This window comes from Thunnus maccoyii, chromosome 22 (assembly GCF_910596095.1).
Source record: "Thunnus maccoyii chromosome 22, fThuMac1.1, whole genome shotgun sequence".
Taxonomy (NCBI): domain Eukaryota; kingdom Metazoa; phylum Chordata; class Actinopteri; order Scombriformes; family Scombridae; genus Thunnus; species Thunnus maccoyii.
Genome location: NC_056554.1, coordinates 15,786,314 through 15,798,364, shown reverse-complemented (window position 1 = coordinate 15,798,364; position 12,051 = coordinate 15,786,314). Strand labels below are relative to the sequence as shown.

The 12,051-nt window shown below is 38.1% G+C and overlaps 2 protein-coding genes across 2 annotated transcripts; one reads left to right on the top strand and one right to left on the bottom strand.

Moving 5' to 3' along the window:
• Window positions 1–36: 36 nt before the first annotated feature.
• Window positions 37–5,425, top strand: rgp1 (GP1 homolog, RAB6A GEF complex partner 1). The gene is made up of 9 exons (XM_042401009.1): window positions 37–531; window positions 735–850; window positions 1,560–1,693; window positions 2,096–2,179; window positions 2,420–2,569; window positions 2,839–2,985; window positions 3,281–3,408; window positions 3,523–3,700; window positions 4,592–5,425. The coding sequence occupies exons 2-9, from the start codon at window positions 735–737 to the stop codon at window positions 4,813–4,815; spliced, it is 1,161 nt and encodes a 386-aa protein (XP_042256943.1). The 5' UTR covers window positions 37–531; the 3' UTR covers window positions 4,816–5,425.
• A 649-nt stretch (window positions 5,426–6,074) lies between these two features.
• On the bottom strand, window positions 6,075–7,197 carry msmp1 (microseminoprotein, prostate associated 1). Its single transcript, XM_042402147.1, has 3 exons — window positions 7,038–7,197; window positions 6,833–6,941; window positions 6,075–6,246 (listed from the first exon to the last, which is right to left on the bottom strand). The coding sequence occupies exons 1-3, from the start codon at window positions 7,195–7,197 to the stop codon at window positions 6,075–6,077; spliced, it is 441 nt and encodes a 146-aa protein (XP_042258081.1).
• Between the last annotated feature and the right edge of the window lie 4,854 nt (window positions 7,198–12,051).

The window sequence follows — 12,051 nt, the reverse complement described above, 5'->3', positions numbered from 1 at the left end:
AAACTATTTGTATAGAATGTGTCGCGTTAATGCACAAAAGCGACGTTTTTTATTTGAAAATATTGAGTTAACGCCTCCCTACCAGTTACCATAGCAACAGCTCACCTCTCGTCAGCTCTGCCACGGCTCGTCTTCTAAATGGCCGACCAAAAAAAACGTCGCAAACATTCTGTATTCCCGCTTTATTCTATGAGAAACGTTGCATGAAGATTCAGATACGACTCAGGCGTTAAACAACACATGTTTTTCGTGAGAATGTATATTTTTTGACGCGTGTTTCTATTCTTTGGGAGTTTTGTTTTCCCATGGATAGTTATTGGTCGTGCAGTATAGGATATAGGATATCTACATAAGTTATGCATTTTTTGTTTACTTCAGTCCGGATGCGAGCTTTGTCGATAAGCTAAGTTATGCTTAAATTTGTCGGAAAGAGGGTACATTTTCATGTTACCGTGTTGAAGAAGTGAGTTCAGGTTCGCTTCAGGACTAGATAACGTAATTGTCTGCGGAGTAGTGTCGGTTGAGGCCAAGGTATGTGTTTAAATTACCCTTAAAAACAACAAGCTTAACGTTACTTCTGTTTGCAGTCTGACTAGCTTGCAGCAGTGTGTTTATTATGTAATACTGCAGTGTTATCTAGCTGGAATAATGAATCTTGTGCAGTTTTTATTCTCCATTTTGGTAATCGGATCCTCAAATTGGTAACTTAGCGTTGTTGATTTCAAACCTCTCAGATGATCGAGGTGGTGGCCTCCATGGCCCGAGGCCCCGTTTTCCTGGCTGGGGAGCTCATGGAGTGTCTCATAACTTTCACCAACCCGATGTCCCACCTCTCCACCTCTGCCAGCAGGTAGGATTGTTCTCCTTTCACCTATTCACTGATCAGAAACCTTTACATAACTATGCCGAATTTGGAGTGAAAGATAAATATAGTCAACCAGTTTTGATTTAACCAAAGCTTTAAAATAGTATTCAAAAACATAAACAACCATGTATTAAATGTAGTTTGAATAGAAGATCAAGGGTCTTATGCACTTATGTGGAACTGGTACTTAAACACTGGTAATTAAGGAAGGAAGATATAAACATATTTCTGAAGAGCAGAGTTAATTTGATCAGTGTGATCTCGGTATTGTTAAGAACAAATTTAATGTTGAAATGGTTGTCCACAGTTAAAATCTTAAGTTGTCTATTTAATGAGGAGGTTTTTGTTTTTTATGATCAATTATTTATTGAAATATTCGCAAAATAACCAAACACAACAGGCACGACAGTAACAATGTTAAGAGGCGGGATTTATAGAAAAGGCTGGACAGAGTGAACTGTATCCTTCATAACGTCACAATTCAGCTGTGTATAGTGGATCTTTAGAAATGCTGTAATTCAAGGGTCCCTACATTGTGATTTGTAATGTAATCATCTTGGGTGTTCTGTCTAGTGTCTTGTAACCTAATACAGGTGTGGCACCATGTGATGCAGGACACTCTGATCAATATATCATTCAATCAGTGACTCTGTAAATTCCTTTGTTTACCTCTTGTTTTCTGCCTGTGTCCCAGTGAGATGCTGGCATGGGCCAGCGCCCAGATACACTGCCAGTTTCATGCCAGTGAGAGCAGAGTGGCCCTGCCGGCCCAGGGCAACAAGCAGGACGTCCAGGCTGAGAGCGACACAGTGCTTATTCCAAGTAGAGGTCAGTAGGAGGAAAAGATGGAATCTGAGACGAGCAGAAATGAAAATCTATGTATATGTAGCATCATCAAAGTAAATTTACAATCAACTTTATCCATCTAAATCCACTCGTATTGTAACATAGAGCATTTTAAGACTTATAAGGTCACATGGTAATTATTTAAGACATGCATCTTGTGATAAAGCCCTTGTAGTTGCAGGAGAACCATATACTCATGCAGCCAGTAGACACTTCTCCTCTGAAGGATTGCCAGAGTCTTGATCATTTCATATATTTTAAAACTTTGATGCAGTTGTTATGTTTTTAATTAACCTTCTGTTGAACAAAAGTGATTTGGGAAAATTATTGTCTTATGTTTAATAAGCCTTGAATCCCTCTAACATCCATTTCTTCCTTTGCCAGGAGAGCGAGGGCAGTGTATGCTGGACACACCACCCAAGATATTATTCTGTGACCTGCGCCTGGATCCTGGAGAAAGCAAAACCTGTATGTATTAGTTTCATATGTGGAAAAAAAAAACATAAAAACATAAAACTGTAACAAATTAACACTATTTTCAAATAACCTTAGTGCATGTTTGTCAGAGTGGAAACATCTTTACTCACCAGATTGCATTTCAATAGGAGTAGTAGTAATAGTTTTTCCTCAGATGTTGATGTACCATTTACAAATGAACATATATGTTTCTGTTGTGATTCAAGCAGTCTTACTTACATGCTCCCACAGATTCATACAGTGAGCTTGTACCCGTCGACGGTCCTCCTAGTTTTCGTGGTCAGGCAGTGAAGTACGTCTACAAATTGACCATCGGCTGCCAGAGGGTCAACTCTCCTATCAAACTTCTCAGAGTTCCCTTCAGAGTGCTGGTTCTGCAGGGTGAGATGATTCTGGACTACTCTTAATTTCAAATGGTTGCAATTTACACTGCAAAGCTTCCAGTTCAAATAAGGTTCTGCTGTAACATAATTGTTCCTCATTCCTCAGAATGAGGAAACTTAGAGCAAATACTGATTGAATTTTATGAGGACAGTAAGACACAACCTTTGAAGATAATAAATGGCAAAAATGACCAGGTTATTTTGTGATTTAGTCTGGGAGATAAAGACAGTTTTATATTTACAATAATCTTTCATCTTGACCTGTAGGGATGCCAGAACCTCCATTTACACAGGATGAGGAGGTGTCCCCCTCTAACCCGTTCCTGGAGGAAGAGGAAGCGAGCCGCAGGGACGCTCGGCCTTTGGAGAGAGCACTGGACATGCTGATGGTCACCACCTCAAGGCGCTGCCCACGTGAGTCTTGTTGCTATTCTTGTACAGAGTGAAAACAACTTCACTAGAGTCAAATAATCCTGCACATTGAACACAAAGATTTTTAATTTGGGAAGTCTTTGTTAACGAGCACAACACCCAGTTTCAAGCTATGAAAGAATGAACTACAAAAGGAAAAAACAACTAGGGCAAATGTTAACTAGACACAAACAGTAAGAATAGTTTTGTAAAAGCACTATAACTCTAAATAATAATAGTATTATTTTACTTTAATCTTCTACTCTTAATAACATTTTGCCACCTCTATTTTCCCCAGACATGTTTAATATCACCAATATGCGTGGGAAAGTAGCAAAGTTCTGCATCTTCAAGACTGTTTACAGACTCGGAGAGGACATCATCGGCACATTCAACTTCTCAGAGGGCGACATCCCCTGCTTACAGGTGCGTTTGCACTTCTTGTTGTTGCACACACAGTGTTTGTACAACATTTAGTTGTTTAATTTAATGAGCCAGTAAATTATAATACACCATATTTGTGCATTTGTGTGTTTCCAGTATTCAGTGAGCCTCCAGAGTGAAGAGGAGATCCAGCAGCAGTACCAGCGGCGTCCTGGCCAGGCTGTCAGCGTGACCGGACACGGACGGCACATGGAGTCGTGCCTCCACACGGCCTCCAGCCACTTCTCCCTCCCCATCCCCCTCAACGTCACACCAGGTTTCAGCACAGACATAGGTCAGTATCATTAATGTGACATCTCCAGTGATATCTCTGACATCACATTTCAGATTTTTTTTTTTTTTTTTTTACCAAATTTGCTGGAATGACAATTATTAATTTTCTTCTAACATTTAAAACATGACAGTGTTTAGTCTGATTGGGCACAAGTACTTAATTATGTGTTTTTGGTTAATAGTACTGTTATTACTAGAATGTTTAATGAAGTTTTTTTACAAGAGATGTAATAAAAATATTCATGCATCATAATAGAATATTATTATAAGAAAGGCAAGTGTAGCACCTTTCAACAACAAGGCAATTGAAAGTGCTGCACACAAGACATAAAACAGCATTAAGACAAAATATAAAAGAAACACAAGGCCATATATAAAAAGACATACAAATTTAGGGCCAAATTTATCCCACATGTCCAACTTTAGTTATATGTATCCTGTGGATTTATGACCACAAGCAGCACTTTGTTTGTATTTTGTGGCTGACACAACAACATGCAAAGTAACATACGGCAGGAAATAAGAAGACCATTACAAGCGGCTTTGTGAATGATTTTTGAGGAAGGAAATGCACTCAATATATTTGTTAGACCTTAAGGATACACACAATTTTGGTGAGAAACGGTAAATGTTAATATAACTATAACTCTAATTTAGATTGCGGCAAATTGTTTTGCTATTGCGAGAAATCATCATTCCAAATATTCTTTTTCATGAATGCCAAAGTCATTTTCAAAGTGTCAGACATTTACCTCTAGAAACAACTTTTTAATAACTCCTGCCAGATGTTCACCTGTGTATCAAGCTCCCTTCTGACTCCATAATAAGCAGGATAAAGTCAATCTTTTATTTATCACACACCAACCCCAAACTCTTCACTCTGCTTGTACAGTGGCCCTGAGGTGGCGTCTGCACTTTGAATTCGTCACGGCTCGGGAGCCTATAGAACCGCCCACGGTTCTCCAGAACCAATCGGAGGTGACGGTTTGGTCCGGAGCGGAGCATGTCGACGTGGATACCTTCAGTTGGGATCTGCCGATCAAAGTCCTGCCTACCAACCCGGCCCTGGCATCCTACGTGTCCCAGTTCACGGGGACCAACAGCATTAATATTTGACTGCCGTATGTGTGAGACTGTATGACGACGTGAGATAATAAGAAATTAAAATTGTGTCTCTGAGTTTATCAACAGATGTGTTGGACAGATGGTCCTGAGTGTGTGTGTGTGTGTGTGTGTGTGTGTGTGTGTTTGTGTGTGTGTGTGTGTGTGTGTGTGTGTGTGTGTGTGTGTGTGTGTGTGTGTGTGTGTGTGTGTGAGAGACAGTGTTTTTTTTCCCCCCTAAAAAAGAGCTGTTATTTTGTTTCCGTTGTATGTGCACAGCTGATGAATGGTGGATATGTAAAGTAATGCAACCTATTTTTTTGCCCTCTTCATATGTATATTGCTGTGCATCCTAACTTTGACATCTTCCTTTTTGGAGGACCAACACGTGTGACATGCAGCTATGTGCATTTCTGTATATATTTCTTCTTTTTTTTTTTTTTACTCCTTTATTCAAAAGCCCACTCGCACACTTGTCCTTTCTCATGTTATAAAACAACGGTTTCTTTTTCAAAATACTTTTTCTGTTTAACTGTCTTTCTTTTAGGTTGAGCAAAAGCTATATTGAGATGTAAATACTTAAAGAGAAAAAAACTAATTAAAAGTGTGATTTAAATTTGATAAATGATGTGTCTGGATGTCATTCAGTACTTCACAGAAAGCAACATCTTCTCTTTGTAAACTTTATTTTGAGGTTAAATGAGATACAGCAGAGAACAGGTCCAGTTCAACAGGAATTGTTTTATATATATATACAGTATATATTAATGTACTTATCTATTTGCTGATATTTACAATAAGTCATTATTGGATTAATTAAAGATATGGCATTTGACTGACTATAAAAAACTGAAGAAAGAAGCCTCAACATCTCCAGATTCCTTACAAACAACCTTGGCATGAAAATCTCCTCAAACGACCTGTATTAAAATAAAGTCATACAGCTTCGGCTGCTTTTACTACGTAGCTCAGATCAGCCATGAGCAGACAAACAGCTTACTATAATAATTAATATCAGGCACTAATTGATGAAGATGTTTAACCTAAAGAAAAATAGATGCAGCTATCTACATCTGAATTTAGTGTCTTACTACAGTTTTATTTAAATATACTTTCACATTTCCTTCATTGATTATACAACCTCAAAGTTACAATTTCTGCTAATGTTTTATATTAGTACAGTATGTGTATGAAAAAAATGGTTACTGATATTTAACTGTAGTGAGTATTGGTTTCACAGGCAAACAGACTGAGCAGACAGTCTGAGCGGTTTTCTACCCCTCCAGCTGGTGCTGCAGCTTAAGTGATCCATGGCTCGGGTCCTTGATGTCTTCACCTGGGGTGCAGGGCAGGCGGGTGTCGGCTGTCTGGACCAGGGTCACTTTGCAGGTCACCGGCTCCACGCGCAACTCACACCACGCAGGGAAATCCACCGGCCGATGCACCCTGGACAGTGAGAAAACTCAGTGGATGTTTGCAGTTTTCAAAGCACTTTGCAAGTGAGCTAGAAGTCAACTTTCAATCAATTTTGAGTATCGTTGCGGACACGTGACAAATGGCAAAAAAAACAAAACACTTTTCCTTGCAATCTCCACTTTATTCTACTGTATGTAATGCGGACTGTAAACGCTTAACACTGTTTGACACTGTTGCTGGTTCAGCGGTGTGTCACACAGTATTACACCTTCAGGAAAATCAACATCATCACTGGCGGTTGCAGGCCATGCTGTTGATTTTCCAAAACAGTCAAGTCTTGACAAAATTTTGACAAAGAGCCTTATAGAAAAGCAAACAAAATGTTCTTGAACTCTAAATGCCAGTGGTGGAAGGTAACTAAGTACATTTATTAAAGTATTTTACTTAAGTACACTTTACAGTACTTTAAAATTGTGATTTTGCTACTTTTACGATAATTTACATCCACGACTATGAAGTAACGTCTCCTACTTTGTTCGGTGTCTCTTCAGCCAGATGCAGTATAATAACCTTGGACATCTGGACACCAAACCTCACAGGTTGTTTGTGTACTCACGTCTCACAGCAACCGACACCAACAGGGTGCAGACAGGTGCACTGCATACAAGCGTTGTCCATCCAGGTTTCGCCCAGTGAGTAGTGTTTCCCCTCGAACACACACAGTGCTGGAACAACAGATGGTAGTTGAAAAATTAACTTAGAATAAAGATGTTTTTTTAAAAGTACAGATAACTATGATATTTCAAAGCATGATATCTCACCTCTGGAGTTGAAGTGGCACTCCATGGGTGCTGCAGAACCACCACTGGTCCACAGAAGAAACCCTGCAACAGCGAGAACCCAGTTAACTCCAGCAAGCTCCATCTTCTTCTTCTGGTCTGGTCTAAGCCTCTGGTTCCTTTTCTGCCTTTGCAACCCCATTTTATACATCCTGAGGCTTCACAACCATGGCGTGGAGGTGTGGTTAGCGCCGTCACAGGCCTGGCTGGTGGCCGCAGACGGTGTCAGGGGTGCCATTGGGAATGAGGAGGTGGTGGTTTGCACAGGGAGGGGGTAGAGAGAAAGTGAGGGGGAAAAGGCTGTGTCTTGGCACTGTTTTGGCACTCCGGAGATCACCTCGATGCGCTTCAGCGGGCATGAACCTCTAAAGTGATAGAAACAATGACACATCCATGTGGTGACTAAGAGAGGGAAGGGTAAGAGAGAGGTGAGACTGAGGGCAGAGAGGGAGAGAGGTGACGTCCAAGGAGAGTAGGAGGAGGACAGAGAGGAGAGAGAGAGGGATTGGATGGAATTATTAAACATGATTCATCACCATTCAACCTCTCATATGCTGTTGTAGGCCAGGTTGCTGTCAAGCAACTGAAGATGTGACTAATGCACCTATAAAACACATGCCTAAGTACTGATTTTATTACTGCTATTACAACACTTAAATAAATACAGTCCGTAAAGTAAAAATGTAGATGTAGTTCAGATGCTACTGCCGGGTGCTTTCAGCTTGGACTGCTACTTACATACAGTGTGGGACTATAGTTACAGTCTGTATAAATGTACAGATGGGAGACAAATTAAAGGAAAAAGCTTAAAGGACAGGTTCACAATTTTTCAAGTGTGTCTTAAAACAACAGTCAGTTGCCCAAATGAACACTGAAACAGGTTTTTCTTGCTGTAATCATCCCTCCTGTTCATACTGACCATTAGAAGATCCCTTCAAGTGATGGGGGACAAAATCCACAGTCCTTGTTTTAAGCAAAAATGTGCAATTTAAATGTTTATCTGGAGATAATAAGAGATTTCAGACGTCTGAGTTAGTCACAGTTACAGTCTTTTTAGTAAAAAAACTCTCTGTCTTTTTTGCCTTTATTGGACAATCACCAGTAAGGCTGCAGACAGGAAACAAGGGATGACGTGCAACAGTCATGGATCCTTGACTGGGACTGATCCGGGGATGTTGCGGTTTTGTGGCATGTGCAGTGACCATTCAGCTACCAGGGCTACCAGGACTTTCTGTGTCTTGATGAACAGTGGTTTCCTGTCCAGCTGCAGTGGAAGGACAGTCACAAAAAGAGGGAATTTGGCACTAAAAAGACAGTAACATTGAAAGATATTGACTTGATTTGACTAATTTGGTTGGCTGAGACCTCATATTAGCTTCAAATACACTTAAAAATAAATTTTTGCTCAAAAAAGGACTGTGAATTTTTGTCTCCCATCACTTACATTAAAAGGTGCATAAAGTGGATCTCTTTTAATGGCCAGTTTGAACAGCAGGAATGATTATGTCATGAAAAACATGTGTCAATGTTTGTTTGGGCACCTGACTGTTGTTTTAGGACGGACATGAAAATTTGTGAACCTATTCTTTAATAAATGATTTCAGGGCTTTATATATCCACTGAATGATGTCATGAGAATAAAAAGCATGTGAACTACATTATCACAGTCACCAGATGGTCTGATATGTTACGACAATACTCTCCACCATCATCATTAAAACATCAAATAAGAGAATATATTTTTAAAAAATGATGTTCATCCCTCCAGTATTGAGTTAAGAGCGGCCCTGTGTCTCACTAAGACACTTAACTGTGTGTTGGTTTTCCATGTTCACATATACTGTACAAACTCTTGCATGCGTTGCTGTTGCAGGGGCCTGCTGTAACCTCTGACCCCGTCTACCTCTACAGTATTACCTCATATTAATGATGTCACATCATTAATCCACTCTGTGACCTCATGTGGGTCCCATCCAACCGTCCAAACCCAAAGGAACAATGGTCTTATAGTGTCAGGGAAGAAACCTGTTTATAGTGGAGCCCGATTGATACATCAGAGGGTCGATATTATTTTTATGAATATATTAGTATTTCCATATATGTTGGATAATAAACAATAAAAATACACAATATTGTAGAAAAAGTGCTTGAAGTAATTTAGAAACAGTAATTATTACACAGTTTGAAGTTGATCAGAAGTCTTATGAAGTCTTATCTTATCACAAGGGCTGCTTACTTTGTTTTTCAGGAAGCTTTCAGCTTCAGGAAGATGATGGCTGAAAACTCTGGAAAGTGAGTCAACCTTGCGATAAGAACAGTTTTTATCTAACTTATATTTCCAAGGTCAAGAGTGTAACTCAAAATTGAAGAATACATTTATTTTTTTAGCAGTTTAACAACTTTTTCAATACTTTTATCACAAGAGATCGTCACTAAAATCTTTGTGCAATTTGGCCTATATGTCCTTGATTTTAGCATTCACAGTATGTTGCAGGTGTTTCTATATAATCTTTCTGCTCTTGTAAGATTAATTTCTAGAAAAAATGCCAAAATTAAACATAGGATCCTGATGTGACGAGGCATCACAGTATCACTCCGTGGGCCTACAAAACATTAACTCATCTTCTTCCACTTGTTTGCTATCTACGGTCTGAAGTGCCAGATCATAGGAAAAATCCTCTCAAGCCTCTCACAGGAGGCCTCGGGGCCTCATAACAGTGTTTTACGTGAATTTCTCTGGTAGTCACAGTAGTCAGAGAGTGTTGATAGGTCTCCCTCATCAGTCAGGGATGCTTCTTCATTCATTCGATGTGTATGACTCACAGTTGCCCCTCTGTTGGTTTGGACATTTCAGGAGTCAGTCAAGACAACGGAAGATATTTTGATGGAAAACTGTTCCTCCATAAGTTCAACCAGGGCAGATCGGACCTCTTCAGAGCTTATAGGTCCCATACATGACGATGAGATCACATCCTAATTTGTTGTCGTCAGTTGTCGTCAGTGTTGATGAAAAGGGAGGACCTCATCAAAACAAAAGATGAGTATTTTCCTGTCACACGCCTGTTGCTCTTCACGGACATGCACTTAATTGGTGACAAGTGCATTTTAATTGGGAAGAACTTTCTGTTTGAAAGCTCATGAGGGTGTCATCATCGAGTCGTCAGACTTGGCATCTTTAATCTTTGATTAAAATGATCGTTTTAGCTTTTCTTTGTTATAATTTGTTATAATACAATCGTTACTGTGAACATTACATGTTTCACCATTTAATGTTTCTTTTTAAATTTTTAGCAGAGAAAAGACTACAATAGCTAATGTCTCTCTGTGATTTGCTATTAATAGTAATGCTATTAGTATTATAATCGTATTAATAGCAATTAGTAGTAATATTATAATTTTACTTTTGCCTCACGTGAATGGCCAAAATACAAAGAAACATCAGTGCAACATTACATAACATTAAAGGAAGTCTTTAACAAACACACATTAAGTTGAGGTTTGAATCAATGTTAAGCATGTAGACATATAAACATATTTTTTAAAGATTAATTTCAGAAAAAAATAAATAAATAACAACATCCCTTATTGGTATGGGCTCTTTGTTTGTCTTTATGTTTTTGTCTTGCACAAATAATGTCCCCCATGAACTTTAATACACCTAATGTACAGTTGCAATGGTGAAAGACGAAGCATTGCAAAAAGCATTACATTGGTAGAAACAGTCTACATCATGACACTGATAAAGATTATTATCATGTGCTATTCATAAACTTCCCGTTCCTACTGTTTTTATCACATATCCTAATTATAGTATGATTTGTGTTTTTCCTTTTCATATCTTATTTTAATTAATAATAATTATCTGCAACCTTGTCTAAACCTTTCTGTACAGTGTTTTCAGTGGCATAATAGTAAATGATAATATAGTAACTTGCATTTGTCAGGAAGTCGTATCTTATATAGAAAATACTTTTCTCTACTTACAAGCTGAACAAGAAATAAATGAATAAGTTAATGATGATACATCCTTGATACAAAAGTTTATAAGGTTTGTTTAACATTCATGACTAAAGTTGGCACTAATGTATGGAGGACCATGTGCCTCATTTATCATTGGGCATTACTGTACTAAGACTGTGGCAAGAGGTTTCTAAGTTTATTAATGACAACCCTTTTGGCTGATTTTGCTTTATTGTATAAACATGTACTGTTATTAATTTACAACCAAAAGAATGGGAAACAAGCATACATCATCAATCTTATAATTATCTTAGCTAAGTTTCATACTGTATTCATAAGTGCAAGTTTGCCAACAAGATACCTCTCTTCTCAGCATTTCGTAAAGAATGTGAGCAGTATACAGACCATTAAATCTTGCACAAATAAGAAGGCTGTAAACTGTTAATGAGTGTATAGTTTTGAATGTCTTTATTTAACTTTATTCCGCTGTTTTATTTATTTTATGTTTATTTATTTATTTGTTGTTTGTGCACCCCTTCAGCATTTTGTTCTCAAGACTGTACCTCATGTTCATTCATGCACCAAGTAAAGAAAAACATGTATGGAAGACCACAAGTGTTGCGGAAATAACAATAAAGCATTTCATTAAGTAATATCTAATTGTACAATAGAATCATTTATTTACAAATTTATGAATGATTGCATAAATAAATAGACTAAATCTCAGTAATTCATTATTTGAAATTATAATGGGCAATAAAAACAGGAATCATAAATATATATATATACAAAGGAAATATTAATCCATCAATAAATATTTTCTAATTAAAAAGGGATTTAGTAAAATATCATAAAACACTCAATAAGTAAATCATTTTTAAAAAATACATTAATAATTAATGCTTATGGAGCAAAGATAAATATACATTTTAAGCGTGGTGTCCCTTTAATAAGCGTGCTACACACCCGCCTCTTTTCCACTTCCTCCTTTCTCTCATCAGACTCGACAAATCAACCCACGATTCACCGATCGGCG

What these genes read in the sequence shown, in the direction of transcription:
- rgp1 (XM_042401009.1), top strand. Translation starts at nt 735, where the DNA reads ATGATCGAGGTGGTGGCCTCCATGGCCCGAGGCCCCGTTTTCCTGGCT. An exon ending in CTCTCCACCTCTGCCAGCAG is followed by an intron (nt 851 to 1,559) that starts GTAGGATTGTTC and finishes CCTGTGTCCCAG; the next exon opens with TGAGATGCTGGCATGGGCCA. An exon ending in AGTGCTTATTCCAAGTAGAG is followed by an intron (nt 1,694 to 2,095) that starts GTCAGTAGGAGG and finishes TTCCTTTGCCAG; the next exon opens with GAGAGCGAGGGCAGTGTATG.
- msmp1 (XM_042402147.1), bottom strand. Translation starts at nt 7,197, where the DNA reads ATGGGGTTGCAAAGGCAGAAAAGGAACCAGAGGCTTAGACCAGACCAG. An exon ending in GTGCCACTTCAACTCCAGAG is followed by an intron (nt 6,942 to 7,037) that starts GTGAGATATCAT and finishes CTGTTGTTCCAG; the next exon opens with CACTGTGTGTGTTCGAGGGG. An exon ending in GGTGTCGGTTGCTGTGAGAC is followed by an intron (nt 6,247 to 6,832) that starts GTGAGTACACAA and finishes CTCACTGTCCAG; the next exon opens with GGTGCATCGGCCGGTGGATT.